General features: G+C 53.5%; 8 protein-coding genes across 8 annotated transcripts; 3 read left to right on the top strand and 5 right to left on the bottom strand.

Moving 5' to 3' along the window:
* Positions 1-97: 97 nt before the first annotated feature.
* G647_02738 (uncharacterized protein) lies at positions 98-1486 on the top strand (the record flags this gene model as incomplete). The annotated part of the gene is made up of 1 exon (XM_008727084.1): positions 98-1486. One exon carries the CDS (start codon positions 98-100, stop codon positions 1484-1486), a length of 1389 nt encoding a protein of 462 aa, XP_008725306.1.
* A 364-nt stretch (positions 1487-1850) lies between these two features.
* On the top strand, positions 1851-3029 carry G647_02737 (uncharacterized protein; the record flags this gene model as incomplete). Its single annotated transcript, XM_008727083.1, has 1 exon — positions 1851-3029. The coding sequence occupies one exon, from the start codon at positions 1851-1853 to the stop codon at positions 3027-3029; it is 1179 nt and encodes a 392-aa protein (XP_008725305.1).
* Positions 3030-4038: 1009 nt separating this feature from the next.
* On the bottom strand, positions 4039-5167 carry G647_02736 (uncharacterized protein; the record flags this gene model as incomplete). Its single annotated transcript, XM_008727082.1, has 2 exons — positions 4039-4437; positions 4562-5167. 2 exons carry the CDS (start codon positions 5165-5167, stop codon positions 4039-4041), a joined length of 1005 nt encoding a protein of 334 aa, XP_008725304.1.
* A 573-nt stretch (positions 5168-5740) lies between these two features.
* On the bottom strand, positions 5741-8086 carry G647_02735 (hsp75-like protein; the record flags this gene model as incomplete). Its single annotated transcript, XM_008727081.1, has 8 exons — positions 5741-6272; positions 6322-6342; positions 6536-6732; positions 6780-7487; positions 7541-7706; positions 7757-7883; positions 7936-7986; positions 8044-8086. The coding sequence occupies 8 exons, from the start codon at positions 8084-8086 to the stop codon at positions 5741-5743; spliced, it is 1845 nt and encodes a 614-aa protein (XP_008725303.1).
* Positions 8087-9250: 1164 nt separating this feature from the next.
* On the bottom strand, positions 9251-12251 carry G647_02734 (uncharacterized protein; the record flags this gene model as incomplete). Its single annotated transcript, XM_008727080.1, has 2 exons — positions 9251-12179; positions 12232-12251. The coding sequence occupies 2 exons, from the start codon at positions 12249-12251 to the stop codon at positions 9251-9253; spliced, it is 2949 nt and encodes a 982-aa protein (XP_008725302.1).
* A 472-nt stretch (positions 12252-12723) lies between these two features.
* G647_02733 (uncharacterized protein) lies at positions 12724-14114 on the bottom strand (the record flags this gene model as incomplete). Its single annotated transcript, XM_008727079.1, has 4 exons — positions 12724-13735; positions 13786-13861; positions 13916-13965; positions 14014-14114. 4 exons carry the CDS (start codon positions 14112-14114, stop codon positions 12724-12726), a joined length of 1239 nt encoding a protein of 412 aa, XP_008725301.1.
* Positions 14115-15049: 935 nt separating this feature from the next.
* Positions 15050-16345, top strand: G647_02732 (uncharacterized protein; the record flags this gene model as incomplete). The annotated part of the gene is made up of 2 exons (XM_008727078.1): positions 15050-15941; positions 16047-16345. 2 exons carry the CDS (start codon positions 15050-15052, stop codon positions 16343-16345), a joined length of 1191 nt encoding a protein of 396 aa, XP_008725300.1.
* Positions 16346-16894: 549 nt separating this feature from the next.
* G647_02731 (uncharacterized protein) lies at positions 16895-17521 on the bottom strand (the record flags this gene model as incomplete). The annotated part of the gene is made up of 2 exons (XM_008727077.1): positions 16895-17386; positions 17507-17521. 2 exons carry the CDS (start codon positions 17519-17521, stop codon positions 16895-16897), a joined length of 507 nt encoding a protein of 168 aa, XP_008725299.1.
* Between the last annotated feature and the right edge of the window lie 9 nt (positions 17522-17530).

Below are 17530 nucleotides of genomic sequence, written 5' to 3'. Positions count from 1 at the left end.
GGTGTACACGCACATGGACTGAGGGCGGCAGTCTTTCAACCAAGTACTGAGCCTTCCCGTTAGCGACGATGCGTCCTACTGATCCTCCGCTCTCCTCATGCTTCGGTCTCTCTTCCGTAGGCCGCCTAGCGTCCGCGTGCCCATTCAGAATGGTACCGTCGACTTGCAGAGGGTTGCGATAACCCGAAGAACCAGTTCGAGTCCTGTTCTATACCGGGTATTCACGACGGTTGCGGTCACGTATTTCGTAGCAAGCACAATCAATTACGTCTATCCAGACAGTGCTCATTCCTCCGAACGGTCGACAGGGACTGTTAAGAATGGAGCGGGACCTTACGACCACACGAAAGTGTGGCGAGAAAATTGGGATAAGGCGGAAGCCACTGTATCACAAAACGAGCCGGCAGTCATACATTTAATGCTACCGATATGGATTCGCAAGCAGGAGCCTGAGCCGTGGAAAGCGGACGACCCGACTTGGAAGTCATTTCAAGCTCTGGCTGATGACAAGAAGCGCTTGAAAGACATCACAGCGACCATCAAGAAATCCCTGATGAAAGCCGTGCTGATCAAATATGGACGTACCTTGATGGAACTCAGTTCAGAACAGTTGAATGGTGAACGCAAGGTGACCTACCACGAGAGCTGGAGATTAGCTCCTCCCTTGTACGCCCCGGCCACATACGAGGTTCCCTGTGTCTTCGTTGAGCCCGACAAGACCAGCTATGGGTGGCGCCAAGTACCACCCAGTGTTGGGGAAAAGATGGATCGCGTATTCCATCCTATTGGGTTGGCAAAGGCCTTCTACCACGGCGTAGAGGAATTTGTCTGGGCTTCGTACCTGATTACCAGGGCCCGACTCGTGGATCAAATCAATTCATTGACCGGAACCGAGAGACCTCCCAGCATACCTCAGGCGGCCTTGTCCGAGGACGAGAAGGCTTTGAAGCGGCTGGCAATTGGGCGCGTCCCAGAGGACACCAAAGAATCCTTCCTTCCTTTCCTACGTGGCGAGTACGGCGAACATGAGTCACGGAGAGCGTATCGTAACCTGGTCAAGACGATGACCTACCAAGGCGCAATCGAGTCAGCATGCGCTGTGTTTCAGGCTCATTGGATCCAAGGGCAGGAGAGGTCGATGCAAGCGCACTCGCGAAACAGTGTCATCCTGAGGGGGAACATTGCCTTTGTCGGTGACAGGGGCACTCTTTTCATGCACGCTGTGGCAGTCTACTCGCCAGAGACCAATTCGCTCGTCGGTCAACCTATCATCAAGGACCTGTATCTGTCACCGAACATGGAGAAGTGGGTACAGCGGGAGACGCCTGAAGTGGCCGTCGAGGGAGCGACATCTCAGGATGAAGAGAAGCAGCAAAAAAAGGGGGAAGCCGGAGACGCCTGGGAACAACCATCACAGCGAGAAGACACATCGAGGACGGAGAAGCCCCCAACTGATGAGAATCAAGAGGAGGACCGAGAAAAATAATCCGCCACCCATCCTCGACGCATCGCAAGGAGCGTGTGGACTGACACACATGGTAGTGCGAGAGCGATGGAACTCTGAGGCCGCGTTAGTCAAGGCATGGATGAGAACCGGGCATCACTGATGAGAGTAACGTATGATTACTGTAAGCCTTTGTCCGAGTGCTCTGCTTGCTCGCGGTGCTTCTCGAAGTACTGGCAAGAGAGGATCGAGAGCCGGTTCCTTGTTGGCGGTCAGTTTCTAGGCTGCCTCCTCTCCGTTGAACTGCCTTGCTCGCGAGACATTCAATCCGCCGGCTTCAGCTCCAGATCCCAATAGTCGGACACTGCAGACTCTTCTTCCGGTTCCGTTCACACTGCCCCCAGTTATGGCAGGAAACAGCGTTGCCTTGAGCAGTCTGTGGATATCATTCTATTTCCTGCTCAACCTCTTCGTGACCCTCACGAGCAAGCACGTTCAGTCTCATATGCAAAGTGCCTGGCTACTCGCCGCGTCTCACGCAATCTTCACTTTCATCGTAACGAGCCTACTCTCGTGGTCTGGAGTAGACACATCCGACTCCGACTCCGGCGGGTTCACAAGGAGAGATGGCAACGGAAGAGACGATAGAGATGATATGGACAATGGTCACCAGGACCGCCATGAATCTGGATACAAGCTACGCAGGCACCTCCTCGACAATCTCCATATCCTCGGCCTTTTCTCCCTCCTCTACACGCTGAACATCGTGGTGTCGAACTGGACCCTTGGTCTCGTGAGTCTGACGATGCACCAGACCATTCGTGCCATTGTCCCTGCCCTGACTGTCCTCTTGTCCATCACGGCACTCAGACGGTCCTGGAGAGAATATTCATCAGGAGTTTATGGCGCCATCACATTGACGATCTGTGGTGTCATGCTGGCGGTCAATGCGGCGCCTTTAACGGGAACCGACAACAACAACACCTCGTCAAGGACAAATGCCTTTGGCTTCGCGTGGACTGTGTTGGGGGCAACCCTGGCCGTGGCCAAGACCATCGCAGCAAACCACTTGCAACAGCCTCGACGTAGGAACAGTTGGGGCCTGGGTCTCTCGTCCTCGGCGCTCGTGCGGTATTGTTCTCTATGTTCGATGATCATCACAATCGTCGTGGGAAGCTGGACCGGCGAAATGAGAGCGCTGATGGCCACCACAGTGAGATCGACTTCATCTTGGAATCAACCCTCATGGCTGCTGTGGTTCTGGCTATGGAACGCCCTGGCGACATCGTTCTTGAACATCGCCTCCTTCGAGGCCAACAAGAGATGTGGCCCGCTGAGCATGGGCGTGGCCAGTAACCTGAAGCAGGTCGTCATCTTACTCTTCGACCTGTCTCCTGCGACAATGCAGAGTGACGGAGGTGGACGCGCAGGTGGAGCGGCAGCGCCACGGCCTGGGTCAGGGCCAGGCGGTGGAGTTATCCTTGGATCTCTCATGACCATGATCGGCGGTATCTGGTATGCTTTTGCAAAGGCAGAAATGGACAGGAGGAGGCGGAGACGACGTTCCACGGAGAACGGAGGCTGAGATGATACCGATCGTCTATACAGATGATGATGATGATGATGAAGATGATGATGATGATATTCTTTTTCAATGGCATGCTACAGTAGAATGAGACTAGCCGGATGACGAGGGGAGTTTCAGCAACGAGATTCTGCTGCAGAAGTTGACCAGATACAAACACTAGCTACAGCATTTCACATTTTAGTCACGATTCATGATTAATGATTCGCGAACCGTCCGCTCCGCTTCTGACACTGGCACTGGCTCTGATACTGTGAGAGAGCGTAGTATTCAAGAGATCGATCGTGCCTGGGAACAGGCATTTCCGACCGTCCTCTGCTTCACTGTTTAAGCCTCGATTCAAACCGGTGCAGAATTGTCCAGGCATGTGTCCTTCGTGGGCCATAGCCGTATCAAATGCGGCATCAGAGCAGGCGCAATGTATGAACCTTGTCTTTGTCCGGTTGTGTATCTAGAGAAACAGCCCGCTGTTTGGGTCCACTCCACCTACGAGTAGTGTAACCGCCAAATACGGACCTTTAAAGGATACCACTCTCCTCTGGGGGACGGTTGCAAAGCGCTGTGTTGAAATTCGCTACCAGCGCGTCATCCAACGGTTCATGTGGGTAGGATCCCAGTATGCGATGCAGTGATTCGATCGAAGGCTCAGAGTCCTACTTCTTCCCCCTCGGACTTGCTGTACATCCAGAAGAACTGGCAGGATTGCAAGCTTGTTGTACACACCTGGCTGCGAAGACATGTAGACACGCCGAGTTGAGGAAGAGACGGAGTGAGGGACGAGAGAACCCCTGCGAGACACCAAAGAAATCGGGGATGAGCTCAAAGCTGGTCGCGGTGTCGCGAGGGAGGTGACTTGGAGGAGACCTCAGAGCTCATCGCAGCAATTCGATGCGTCGAACAGAATCAGTCAATCCTCTGAGTCAACCACACTCACAGAAGCTCCGCCTTCTCCTCATTTGACCCATCGCCAACTCTCAATCGTTTGCGTCAATCCCCCCAACGTCCTCGCCTATCCCTCCAGCGCCTTCACACTTGCCTCGTACACCCTCTTGAGCTCGTCCTGGCCCTTCTTGACCACCTCCTCCATCTGCTTGTGCGCCTTCCTCAGCTCGTCCTGAATGACCAGCTTGCCCAACTCCATCTTGCGGAACCGTTTCTGCGCCTCCCCTCTCGCGTTGCGCACCTCGTTGCTCGCCCGCTCGAACATCTTCTTCGCCTCCTGTTTGGCCAGGTTGCGCGTCTCGGCCGTGACAGGTGGCACCGGCACCGTTATCAACAGCGGGTTAGCGTCCCGGGGCAAGGAGGACGACTGGGATGAAGAGGTCGTGCCGGGTGTATGCGGCGCCGTGGTCTGCGGGACGAGGCTGTACGGACTGGCCAGCAGGGCCGAAGTGATAGGTTTGACGTGCTAAGAGAAGACGACGACGAATCAGTATCATGGATCACGCGCTGAGGCCCTATCAATCGCCCGAGCCCTGCGTGGGCTGTAGCTAGCATGCACCCGTACTGGAATTCACACTGGGGGAACTTACCGCCTCTTCGGCGCAAAACACGTTGACGGTCCTCCCGCCCTTGGCCACCACGCTGGCCAGGTCCCCGATGCGCACTTTTTCCTTGTGCGCGCTACCCCGCCCCGTGTCCGCGCCCTTGACGTTGACTTCCACGCTCAGCTGCTCGATCATCTCCGGCGTGACGCGGCCGGCGTCCTTCGTCTTGACCAGCGCGTCCTTCAGCCGGGCGACGGCTTTGGCGATCGCCGCCTCGAGCTCGGAGAAGTCATACGGGTCGATTTCCGCGTCGCGGTTGCGCGTCGCCTTGTTGTCCGGGATGTGCTTGTCGTCCTTGTGCGTGAGAGAGTCGAGCGAGGGGGATTTGCGGTTCGATTTCGCGGATGCGGAGGACTTCTTGGGCCGCGACACGGTGCTTGAGAAGGGTCTTGTGCTTGATATGGCGGGTGCGGCACGGATGCTGAGGCGAGGAGAGCGCGATTGAGGCTCGAAGAGTCGTCGAACTCCGAACTGGCATTGTGGACAGAGGAGTGACGAAGACGAGGAGGAGGGCGCGAGGCGCTGTGCTCGAGAGGCGGCCAGGAAGTGGTGCATGAGCTGGAAGGCCGTGTCTGCGGCTCGGGCTGGCATTTTTGAGTATCAATAGAGTCTCAGGCACTATAAGTTGGGACCTGTAGATTGTGCCGTTCGGGGTTTCAATTAATGTGAGCTCTTCTGTCGAGTTTCGTGCATCGGAAAAGTTGGAGAAGCTACAAATTCGATGCAAGGCTGTGGAGCTGGAGCTGGAGCTTCCTCAGGGCTACTCCGTACAATGTAGACCTCTCCCTAGCAGTCCATCAACTACGACGACTGTCTCTATTTCCTGAAGTCTACGGGAGCACCTTGTGTTTGAAACCCCATGACATTGATCATTCTGTTCCGTGCCGCGCAAGAAAGAAGACTGCCACTCTATCTAGAATCATACCAAGGCATCAACTTTTCCACATAGCCTTTCGTGCGAGTCAGACCCACCACGGACGTGGTACAAAGAACACGCTCTGAACTATCCGAGAATTGACGCCGGTCACATTTCCGGTTCGAAATGCCATGCAATCTTTCATGAGCGTCTGCGGCACATTGGTGCGAGATGAAGTTTTGGATGCATCACCAATGCCTCGGGATATTGGGAAATGAGGTGATGCGTCGACCTCCGGACGATCACGTTTACCTCGTGGCCATAGCCTTTGTCATAGCTCTCTTCAGTGCCAGTTCTTTCTTCTTCAGGTCATCAGGAGATGAATCCTCCACCTCGAGCTGTTGCATAGCATCCGACAACGCCTCTTCGATCTTGGCCTTGTTGCCACGCTTCATCTTCATCGACAGACCAGGGTCGTTGATCAACTCCTCAACCCGACCGATGTAAGACTCAAGCTGTTGCTTCGCCTCGAACTTCTTGGTGAAGGCCTCGTCGCTAGTCTTGAACTTGGCAGCATCCTCAACCATCTTCTCGATTTCAGTGGTGGAAAGCTTGCCGACGGCGTTGGAGATCGTGATATTTGCGGATCGGCCGGAGGATTTCTCGGTGGCGGTGACCTTGAGGATCCCATTGACGTCGACTTCAAAGACTACTTCCAAGGCAGCTTCCCCGGCTCGCATCGGGGGTATTGGTGATAAGGTAAATTCGCCCAGAGAAGTATTGTCTTCACAATTGGTGCGTTCTCCTTGATACACCGGAAACTGGACGGTTTGTTGGTTGCTGGAAAAGTTAGCAAGGAAAGGTCTTTCAGCGAGCAGAGACAACTTACTCAACCACGGTGGTGAAGGTCCTTGCAGTCAAATTAGTATCTGTTTGTCAAATGGAGAGATATGAGAATGCTTGGGACGGATCTCCAGCCTGAGAGAAAAACACGGGTAGGTCACGTGAAAGTCACGTGTCCATGCCCGGATAATCCTCGGGCCTGGGGAAGGGGCCGGGTATGGGAAGGGGAAGCACCAGGAAAGATTGGGGATTGAATTCACCGTTTCTTTATGGTAGGCACTGTTTGACCGCGAGGAACAACTGGAGCGAAGATCCCCCCTTCCATTGCTACACCTAGTGAGAGCGGGACGACGTCGAGAAGCAGGAGATCAGCGGTCTCGGCTGAGGTGGCTTTGCCGGAGAGGATACCGGCCTGAACGGCAGCGCCATAAGCGACGGCCTCATCGGGGTTGATGCTCTGTCACGGCGTTAGCATAATTCAGCGCATCAGCCATGTTCACATACCTTCTCCAGCTTCTTTCCATCGAAGAAGTCGCTCAGCAGTTTCTGGATTCGGGGAATACGGGTAGAGCCACCAACAAGGACAATCTCGTCAACCTTGGACTTGTCAATGCCAGCATCCTTGAGAACCTGCTGAACAGGCTCAAGAGTGCCGTTGAAGATCTTGGCATTCAAGTCCTCGAAACGGGCGCGAGTGATCTGAGCATTGAAATCTTCGCCGTCGAATAACGAGTCGATCTCAACCGTGGTTTGTGTTCCGTTTGACAGAGTTCTCTTGGCACGTTCGCAGGCGGTACGCAGTCTTCGAAGAGCACGGGCATCACCAGACATGTCCTTCTTTGTTTTTCGTTGGAATTCCTTCTTGAAGTGCTCGAGAAGGTTGGTGTCGAAGTCTTGACCGCCCAAGTGGGTGTCGCCTGCGGTGGCCTTGACTGTGAAGACGCCGCCTTGGATGTTCAGGAGTGAGACATCGAAAGTACCGCCGCCGAGATCGTAGATCAGGACGTTTCGCTCCTTGTCGGATTTGCCTGAGCCGAGACCGTAGGCAATAGCGGCGGCCGTAGGTTCGTTGATGATACGGAGGACATTGAGGCCAGCAATGGCGCCAGCATCCTTGGTAGCTTGTCTCTGATTGTCGTTGAAGTAGGCTGGGACGGTGACGACGGCTTTTGAGACTTTCTTGCCGAGCTTGGTCTCTGCGACCTCCTTCATCTGCGCCAACAGTTTAATCTCAGCGGTTGGTGAACAACATGGACCGCACTCACCTTTGTGAGGACCATCGAAGAGATTTCTTGAGGTGAGAATGTCTTGGTCTCCTTCAGGTACTCGACCTGGACCATAGGGTTGCCACCTTGGTCGACAATCTTGAATGGCCATGATTCGATATCCTTCTTGACGGTGGGGTCATCGAAGCGTCTTCCGATCAATCGCCTGAACCGCGGTTAGCCAGGGATATGTTTCTTTCGAGTGACTGCACTGACTTGACATCGAAGACCGTGTTCTCTGGGTTCATTGCCGCCTGGTTTTTGGCGGCCTCACCGATGAGACGCTCTTCGTCGGTGAAGGAGACGAAGGAGGGAGTGGTAAAGCTACCCTGCTCGTTGGCGACTGTGACCTGTCAGTGTGCTTTTCCAGCCTCCTTTACCGTAGGATAACATACTGATTTCGACATTGGTGCCTTCGTAGACAGCGACGCAAGAGTAGGTGGTACCTGGGATATTTGGTTAAGCGAAGCACACAACGCTGAGTGCGGCAAGACAAAACCCACCAAGATCGATGCCAATGGCACCTTCGTAAACTTCGTCCGCCATATTTGCGATATTCAAAGAAGTCCCGAATGCGCTCTGCAGAGATTTGAGAGCACGAGGAGAAGGTGAGGTGGTCGCAGTAAGAGGTTGATATGCGTCGCCTGCGGGTTGCCCTTCGAGAACTTTTTAGGTGGACCTCTCAAAATTTCGAAATCTTGGCCAAGACCGATAGAGCCGAGTTCGGCGGACCACAAGTACCAGTGGCGTCGTACGCGGTCAGCGCATCACGTGAACTGCAGAAGCGTCTTGGCGTGGCGTGTTTCGTGGGGGAACATCGCTCGACTCTTGTTACCAGCCATCCGTTCTTGTGGTTCTGATATTTTGAGGCGATTCAGCTATAAGTCTACGGTCCAGGTTGCGCCTCCCTCTGGCAAAATTGAGACACTTCCTCCAAAAACGGCACTTTTGTTGTTGACTTGGTCCGGAGTCAGCTAGATTCTGTGTATTGTGCACCAGTTCTCCAAACTGAAATCCGAACATCCAAAATATCGTGGTCCAGTATATTCTTTCTATCTCATAAGTGGTACGGCTTGCGAGGAAATCATGGTAATCAAACAAGTGGAGCTGTTGCTCTGCCGTCGGCCAGTATCTATATCACAGCTCCGAAAAGCGGCAATCTCTGGATTCTCTTACGCTGGTATAGTCTTGGAGGGGCAATTACTGTGCAGACACCCAGTTTTTGGATATCAATTTGAGCTCTGTCAGTGACAAACATCTTTCATACGTGATAGTCGACAAATCCCGTCGTTCTCATCCTCAACGCATGCATCGGGTAATTGTCAACAGAGTTGCAGGCTCATCCCCATCATCCATACTGGTCTGGTGTAAATATGATAGGCGTTGCAATAGCAGAGGTGAATGGAAATATACAGAGTCATAACTCTGAGCTGGGCATCGCTCTGGAGCAGACAGCATCCAGCAAGCATCGCCTATTCATCCGGCGTGGATGCCGCATTGTCCGCAGGGTTATGCGGCGAGATGAGATGAGCATGACATGATATGGTGTGGCCTGGGCAGTACATTGATATGCGTGGTCCACACTGTAATCGGGGTATCATTCATTGATCTGGTGCTCGAAGACTTGTCCTTCCACCCTAGCACCATGCGGGTTTGTTCTAACATTCCTTCCCATGCGGACTAGGCACCATGGCCGGCGTCGATTGTTGCTCAATCCAAGACACCACTCTCTCTCAGTCCGGCCAATAGCTCGGGCTCCAAAAATCTCTTGACATCCACATCCTCACTCAAGCCCTTCCTCCTCCTCGTCTTCAGCACGAAATCACGAGCCGCCTGCTGCGGGCCTGCCATCTCCAAGGGTCTGATCTTGATGCTCTTGTCCAGTGGGTCGCCGGGGACGACGTCCCAACGATCAAATACCAGGGAAACACTCGCTGCGCCTTGGCTGTGTATCCTCAAGTCAGTTTCGAAGCCGAAGCTGTCTATGACGGGAAGGAGAGCTTTTGCTGCGTAGAGGGGCGTTCCAGCCACGGGCCCGTCAGATACTACGTGCCCTCGTCGCTTCATCAGGACGGTATACAGGCCTGAAACTGCGTCGGCGGGGCCAGTCATGTGCACGCTGTAGACCGGCTCCATGAGTCGAGGGCCGGCCATCAGGAAGGAGCTGTACACTGCTCGACGGGCCGTGGGTATGATCTGTCCACCGCCGCGGAAGATAGGTTCGGGTGCTAGCTCGGCGCCTGTCACTCGGAACTTTGTGTTGCGAATAGGTTCCTCGCAGAGTGGGCCCTCTCTTGTCCCCCAAGAGAAACCTTGCTTGATGCTTTCTTGCACTGACTTGAGCAGTTTCTTGTCCGTGGTCGAGGGTAAGGTGTCGTCGCACAAGATGTTGGGACCCATCTCCTCAGGCCCAAACGCCCATATGGATCGGGCTGCAAGTTTGTCCCATTCATACTTCTCTTCGAAGAACTTGGCCACTTTTCTGATTGGATCGCGAATCTTGACGACGCCGGCTTCGATATCTTCGGCGATACCGTCGTCCAGCGGCTCGGCAATCATAGTGAGTTTGTTCTTCTTGTTGGGCGTCAATGCATAGCACATAATAGCGCTCGTTTCGGTGACTGTCTCGCAGAATCGGGTCACCGGATCCGATACTTTAATGTCCATTTCAGCAAAGAGCGTCCGCAGATCATGCAAAACACAATCCATATACAGCTCCCCTGTACCAAGCACGACGTGCTCGCCTGACTCTTCGACCTTGGTCGTAATGAGAGGATATGACTTGTTGATTTTTCGGAGGCCTTCGAGCATTTTGGGAAGTTCTGATGGATTGACTGGTTCCACCGCAACTTTGAACACTGATTCTGTGAAGTGTCGTATTGGTTTGAAGATGTAGGCATCTTCGTCATCGGCAAACTTCTCAGCTACCACGGTAGCCGTCTTCACTATAGAGTTGTCGATGCCGGAAAGAAGGACAAGATTTCCAGCCGGAACGCCGGAGACAGGAATGTTGTATCTGGAGCAAGCGAGATGAGTGGCCGTGATCGTAGACATGGTCGAGTCTTCTTCGTCTTCAACGCTATAAGACTCTCCCAGAACGCGGACCACTTGATCCGATGATGCTGTCCCAGAGAGTATGCGGCCAAAGGCATGAAATGTCTTCGCGTCCACGGAACTGAACAGCTTGGTCACCTCCACCACTAGGGGCCCATCTGAGTCGCATTTCATCATCGCTTCTCCAACTTTCGAATCCAGTGGTCCAGTATAATAGTTGTCTAGCATCCGTTTTGCGCCGTCCACTGGTGAAGGCAGGTGTTGAACAACCATGTCCACAAACCCGCTTGCTGGACCAAAAAACTGTGCGCACACGAGTTTGAGCAGGTCCTTGGCATCGGACTTGAGCTGTGAGGGTTTTAAAGATATGCCGAGGGTTTTCAGCGTCGGCGCGAGGTCTTCAGGGCTCTCACTGATACTGTGCGCGTACAGCTTGTAGATCGGCTCGAGCACGAAATTCACAAATGCACGCTTCGAGCCTTCTTCTACACCCTTTCGGGTGAACTTCCGACTTCGAGGGTTGAAAAAGATATCTCCCCACAATCTCCTCGAGAACTCGTGGGCGTCCACTTTGGGATACGTCTCCGCGTACATCTTGGCGAACGATGGTAGCGTGAAGACCCAGTCCATGGAGGTGCAAGCAAAGGCAACGTTGCCCTTTTCAGGTGACAACCGGCGCTTTTCTCCTCTGCCTGGGATGGTATTTTCGATGACCGTGTTAACTTCCTCGACCACGTGTTTCAGCTTGAAGTAGGCGTCGGTCGGCGGAATCTTAAGCTCCAATATTAGGCGGTCCATCTTGTTGATGACCAAAACCATAGGTAAGTCTTCCAGGACAGCATGCTTGATGACCTGCTCGGTATTGATCTGTACGCCTTCAACCACGTCAACTACAAGGACAACTCCGTCGACCAGGCGCATGCTCGAAGCCACCTCGTCCACAAAGTTGACATGGCCCGGTGTATCGATAATGTTCAGGATATGCGACTTCCCCCTCGTACCCTGCATGACCATGCTGATTGAGGCAGCCTTTATTGAGATTCCTCGTTCTCGCTCCAGGAAGTGCGTGTCGGTATATCGTAGCTGTTCATCTCTCCTTCTTCCGATGCGCTTATCCAGTCTTTCTTGTAGATCGTGCGTCTGCATGACCAGCATGTCCACGAACGCAGTCTTGCCATGGTGCAGATGTCCGGCGACAGCAATGTTTCTGATCCCTGCTGGGAAGCTGAGCAGATCGGACATGAACTCCCTGGAATAATGGACGGGCGGCAAGTCCGCTTCTTGGACTTGGAACTTCTTCTGGGTGACTGGAGCGATGATGGGCTGCGTGAGAGGTTGCGCATCTTCTTCCTGCACCATGGTCTCGACATCTTCGCCATAAACCTGTTGCGCCGTCGGGTAGTACTGCTTGTCTTCGTGCAGAATCACAGCATTTGACGGTCCCTCGTCGTCAACTTCCATCAATCCATCCGCAGCGGGTTGATCTTCGGCATCCGACTCCTCATCGTACACGTAGTGCTGGCCTGCGACGCCATCCTGGGATCCCTCTTCGTCCGAGGCAGCCTCGCCGATAAAGTTACCGAATCTATAAGACAATTAGCAAGGTGGAACCGGGCAAACTTCTAGACAAAACATACTCGTCGTAGAGGTCGTCCATGTTGAAGACGCTGTCGCTAAGACTGGAGAAGATGCGGCGCAAAGCTCAAGAATTCCTGCAATTGCGGAGTTGGAATCGACAAAAAATTGAGGTGGAGCTGACGCAGGCCGCAGCCTCGTCGTCTTGGTGCGAGCCTTGCATGCTACTTGCTCACTAAGCCACCCTTTTGAAGCCGAGGCACCCACCAGGCACCTAGCAAGGTGCACACAAAGATGGCGCCAGGTGAGAAAGATTAAACAGTAACCAGTAAAGCGTGTGAAAGGTCAAGCTTCAATTTGCGGCTATGCATAAATGCGGCTTAGCTGGCAAAGGGATATTAACCTGCCATCCCGACGCCAATTTGATATACAGGCCGTAAAACCGATCCTGGCTCTTACGCTTTTTGAAGTGCAATACTGTAATAACATGTCAAGTCTTGCCCGTCATCCAGCTCCTCGCTCTCGATCCGCGATAACTGACTGACTCTACTCCCTTACATCAAAGACTCAAGCACCAGTGCACTAGCACCGCCGCCGCCATTGCAGATACCGACACAGCCAATCTTGCTTTTCTTGGCCTTCAATACACCCAACAGGGTCGCAACAATTCTTGCACCAGAGGCTCCCAAAGGATGGCCAATTGCGACAGCACCTCCGTGAACGTTGACCTTTTCAGCATCGAGTCCCAGTAGCTTGAGGTTGGCTAGCGCCACAACGCTGAACGCCTCGTTGATCTCGAATGCATCCACGTCCTCTTGGTTGATACCAGCATGCTTCAAGGCTTTAGGAATTGCGAGAGCTGGCGCGGTAGTGAATTTGCTCGGCTGCTTTGCAGCGTCGCCCCAACCCAGAACCTTTGCCAAAGGCTTGATGTTGAGCTCCTTAAGCTTGGCTTCTGAAACAAGCACAACCGCTGCAGCCCCGTCGCTCAGAGGCGAGGCGTTGGGAGCAGTCACGGTGCCCCCGTTGGGAATGAAAGCGGGCTTCATTGAGCGAAGCTTCTCGACGTTCAGGTTCTTCGGTTCGTCGTCCTTGTCCACCGTGACGCCGGGCTTTCCTCTGACACCAGGCAATGTGACAGGAGCAATTTCGAAGTCGAACAAGCCATCTGTCTGCGCGGCCTGTGCTCGTTGGTAGGATCTGATAGCATAATCGTCCTGCTGTTCTCGATTGAAGTCGTGGTCTCGTGCGCACTCCTCACCCTGGAGACCCATGTGCTCTTGCTTCCCGTATGCGTCTGACAGACCGTCTCTTAGCACTCCATCCACCAGTGTCTGGTTGCCAAACTTGGCACCGGTCCGCATGTTGGGCAGGTAGTGGGGGCAGTTGGACATGGATTCCGCGCCGCCTGCCACGACAATGTCTGCGTTGCCGGTCATGATTGTCTGTGTCCCAAGAACTATGGCCTTGACGCCGGATGCGCAGACCTTGTTGATTGTTGTGCAGACAGTTGAGTCTTCGAGGCCGGCTCCAAGGGCGCATTGACGGGCAGGGTTTTGACCAAGACTGACAGCTTGTTAGACTGCGAGCAGAGGCAATTGCAGGAACCAGCTCACTTTGCAGACAAGACATTGCCAAAGAAGACTTCTTGTACGTCCTGAGGCTTGATCTCTGGCACTCTTTCGAGGGCAGCTACACTGGGTCAGTTTGTTGTTTGCACTGTGGAGCGGTGAGGGGAATGCATACATTTAATAGCGTGTGAACCCAGCTGAGTTGCTGTCAGGGATGACAGTGAGCTAGAGATGTCAGTATTGACGCGGTATTGCAGGCGAAACAATTCCTACCCGAGAAATGAGCCCACTGGCGTTCGCGCGACAGCGACAATGTAGACGGGTGGCAGAGAAGGCTTCTGGTGCGGGACACCGTTGGCGCCGTTTGTAGACATCTTTCACTTTTATTTACAGATAGAAATGTCAAGAAGTCTCCCGAGTTGCGAAGAAGCAGGTACAAGCTCGGTTTATACACAGTCTGCTTGAGCGCCGAATACCAATCAAGTCCAAATGTCCTGGGCGCAGGAGGCGACTATTTTGTCGATGGACATGTTCAGGATCCCCCAAAATTCTGTGGAGAAATCGTGCCACTTCGGATGTGTTCAGGGACTCGCAAGACGGGGCTACGCAGCTAACTGGTTTGGGACGCCCACAAAGTCGGTGACCGTTGTTGGCTCGTTGGAGCTGTTTGCCGAGATTGAACGCAGTACAGTAGTTACGTCCCACGCACGAGGTATTCTGCTCCCATCCTCAACGTAGCTCGTATAGTTATGCGTTCAGCCTGAAATCCCTCAGCCACCGAACTCATGACAGAGGATTACTCTCGTCGGGGATGAGCTTGGCGTAATTGGTAGAACGGTCAACTGTGCAAGCTGGAGCAATAACTTCCTCACAGCTTATTCTGGATGACTCTTGTCTCACAAGATGGGCCGTAACATCAGATGAGGCTGAAGGAGATTGTATCACATACGCCGCAGAGTAGAAGGACTGCATGATGGCGAGCTTCACTGTCAACGGCGGTCACTGGGTGCTGGCTCCACTTCACGGCCAGTTGCAGTCCTCCCAGGCATCACTCAGCTTGTTCGTGAGAAAGAAACCTGTCAAGCAATTTGCGAAGTTCTATTACTGCTTACCAAGTCCCTGAAATCTCAGTCTCCGTGCCCTGGGCCATGGCCAGGTTCTTTCGTGTTTGAGAGCACCAAGGTCAAGTCCTCAGTCCTGGTGAACAAGATCTCAACCAGCTCGAACTCCAGATTACAAGGTCAGTGCCAACAAGGTCAGTGCCAGAATGGTCACGCTCTGCGTCTCTCACTGATTACCGACAGCAGCCATGGAGGCCGTCGAATGCGACACCGCCAATGCACGTCTGGCCTTACGCTTGGAAATCGAAGACATTGAGGAAGCTTTGCGAGAAACCACCGACCCTGACCAAATTGCAATGCTGAACGATCGTGCTGCTGCTTTGCACCTCCTGCGGCAAGAGACAATGGAATTCGACAAGTTTCGGACCGACCAGCGCATCCAGAGAAGCATGTATCAGGCGATGCTGTCAGACTGCCACGAGGTTGATGCGCTTCTGAGGGAGGCGGCCGCCACTTCGACTGATGCTGCTGCACAAGTACAAGGCGAATTGGACGGAGCCGCCGAGCAACGCGCTCTTAGAGAAACCGGACAGGATGGATACTACGAAGACGATCGCGTGGATCCCAGTGGTTGTACAAACCTTCTGACCTACATCGAACGCTTGAAGCTGGACGAAGAGCACGCACCTAGGGACTGCTATATCTGCATGGTAAAAACAGTTTATTCTCAAACGACCGAAATCGGCGATTGCAACCACGCTTGGTGCCGCAGCTGCCTTGTGCGGGCGCTTGATCTGGCCGCAAAGAACGAGAGCAACTATCCTGTACGATGCTGCGGCGAATCTCCAAGCATTCCTCTCGACCACCCTGGTGTTGCTTCTCTGGTGGGAGCTGAAGCCATTTTGGCAGTCGAGGCCAAAATTGTCGAATACGAAACCGAAGACAAGACTTATTGCCACGACCCAGGATGTTCTGCTTTCATCGCACCGACCGCAATCGACGAAACAAACGCCATATGTCCTCTATGCCAGAAAAACACCTGTGCTCAGTGCAAGGCAGAGTTTCACGAAGGTGAGGACTGCAAGACGGTGAATGACGAAGCCTTCGAACAATGGCAGCGGGACAACGGATCAGCGACTTGTATCGCCTGTCGGAGAGTCATTATCATATCTCATGGTTGCAACCATATGAGGTATGCACGCGCAACTATCCGTCTGCACCGAATCTGCACTGACTTGAGAATAGGTGCTTCTGCGGGGCTGAATTCTGCTATGAATGCGGCCAGACCTGGAAGACGTGTCAATGCGAACGCTGGCACGAGGATCGTCTTCTTGAACGTGCTGCCGTGGTCGCCGAGCGCCAGGCCGAGCGCGAGGGTCAGCCTGCCGACGTGCAGCGTGCTCTTGCGGAGCTGCGCAATGAAGAACCTTGTCGCCATACCGACTGGACTCGAATCGTCCTCCGTCATACTGTGGGATCTCATGTTTGTGCCGACTGTCATTGGGAGAGTGACTTCTTTTTGTGGCGATGTGATGACTGTCTAATGCGTGTATGCACCAGATGCAGACGAGACTACTAGCGTTGCTGACAACCAAGCAAGAGGTGAGATAACAAGGTCCAATGTGCAGAGCTTGCTGTTTGAACAACGTCGAGGTGTGTATTAGTCTTGGGCCATACCCACTGGAAATGTAAGATCGAGAAAGAAAGCAATGGTGCATGTCCTAGAGTGAACAACCACTCGGCATTCCTCTACGGCGATGGTAGCAAGCGAGGCTGAGTACCAATAAACGTCTCATCCAGACTGAATTTACCTATAGGTGTACTCAGATTCCTCCGACATCTCCGGCGGCCGGCGCAAGAATCCCCTTAGAACCAACAGACCCGCCTCGCTATCCCCTCCAAGAGCGCCACGTAAGGAGAGGCAATCACGATACATCACCTCGACAATCCAAGCCGATTTCATTAGAGGCCTGCAAACGTGTTCAAGATCGGGAAGGTATGCTTTTTACTGGTGTGTTCCCTCAACATCAGATCAATATTAGTCCCTGTCCATGCCCATCAAGCTAGATACATAGCAAAGGTCTCGAGAACACTCACTCATGCTTGACGTCCACCTTTGCCTTCGCCACCTCTGAGAATCCCTTCTTCGGAGCCCTGATCTTCAACAACCCCGCCTCCAGCGTCACACTCACATTCTCCACTTCTGTTGGGAAGTTGATATACCGTCTGAACGGACCCACCCTCCTCTCACCTACAAGTAAGTGAACGCCCCCGGCGGAATGTTCGGTTTGTTCTTCCTCGACCTTCGCATTCTCTGGTGCACCGTAGTCCGGTCTCTCGACCTTCCCAGTGAGGACCAAAGCGCGGTGGCCAGTCCAGGTGACGGTGATTTCGTCGGGCTTCTTGATACCCGGAACTTCCACTTCGATGAGGTATTCTTTGATGGCGTCACGGAAGTCCACGTCGGGTTGGTTGGGGTGGTCTTCTGGCCGAGGGTGACGGCGCGCCAGGTATTGAACAAGAGATTGATGTTGATGGTGGCGCTCATGGGGGTTGTCCACCAGAGGGGGAGGATAGTCATAGTACTACAGAAGGGTTAGAAGCCATCTCACGTTCGCCTCAAGCAGAGAGTGGACAAGCAGACCCCTTGTGGCTAGATGACCGGCGTTGGCAATGCTTCAGTCGGGGGAGAAGGAGTTACTTACATATGCGTAGGCCATGGTGTCGAT

Source organism: Cladophialophora carrionii, assembly GCF_000365165.1.
Source record: "Cladophialophora carrionii CBS 160.54 unplaced genomic scaffold supercont1.2, whole genome shotgun sequence".
In the NCBI taxonomy this organism is placed as follows: domain Eukaryota; kingdom Fungi; phylum Ascomycota; class Eurotiomycetes; order Chaetothyriales; family Herpotrichiellaceae; genus Cladophialophora; species Cladophialophora carrionii.
Note: the sequence above shows the minus strand (reverse complement) of the source record. Positions and strands in the feature narration are given on the sequence as shown.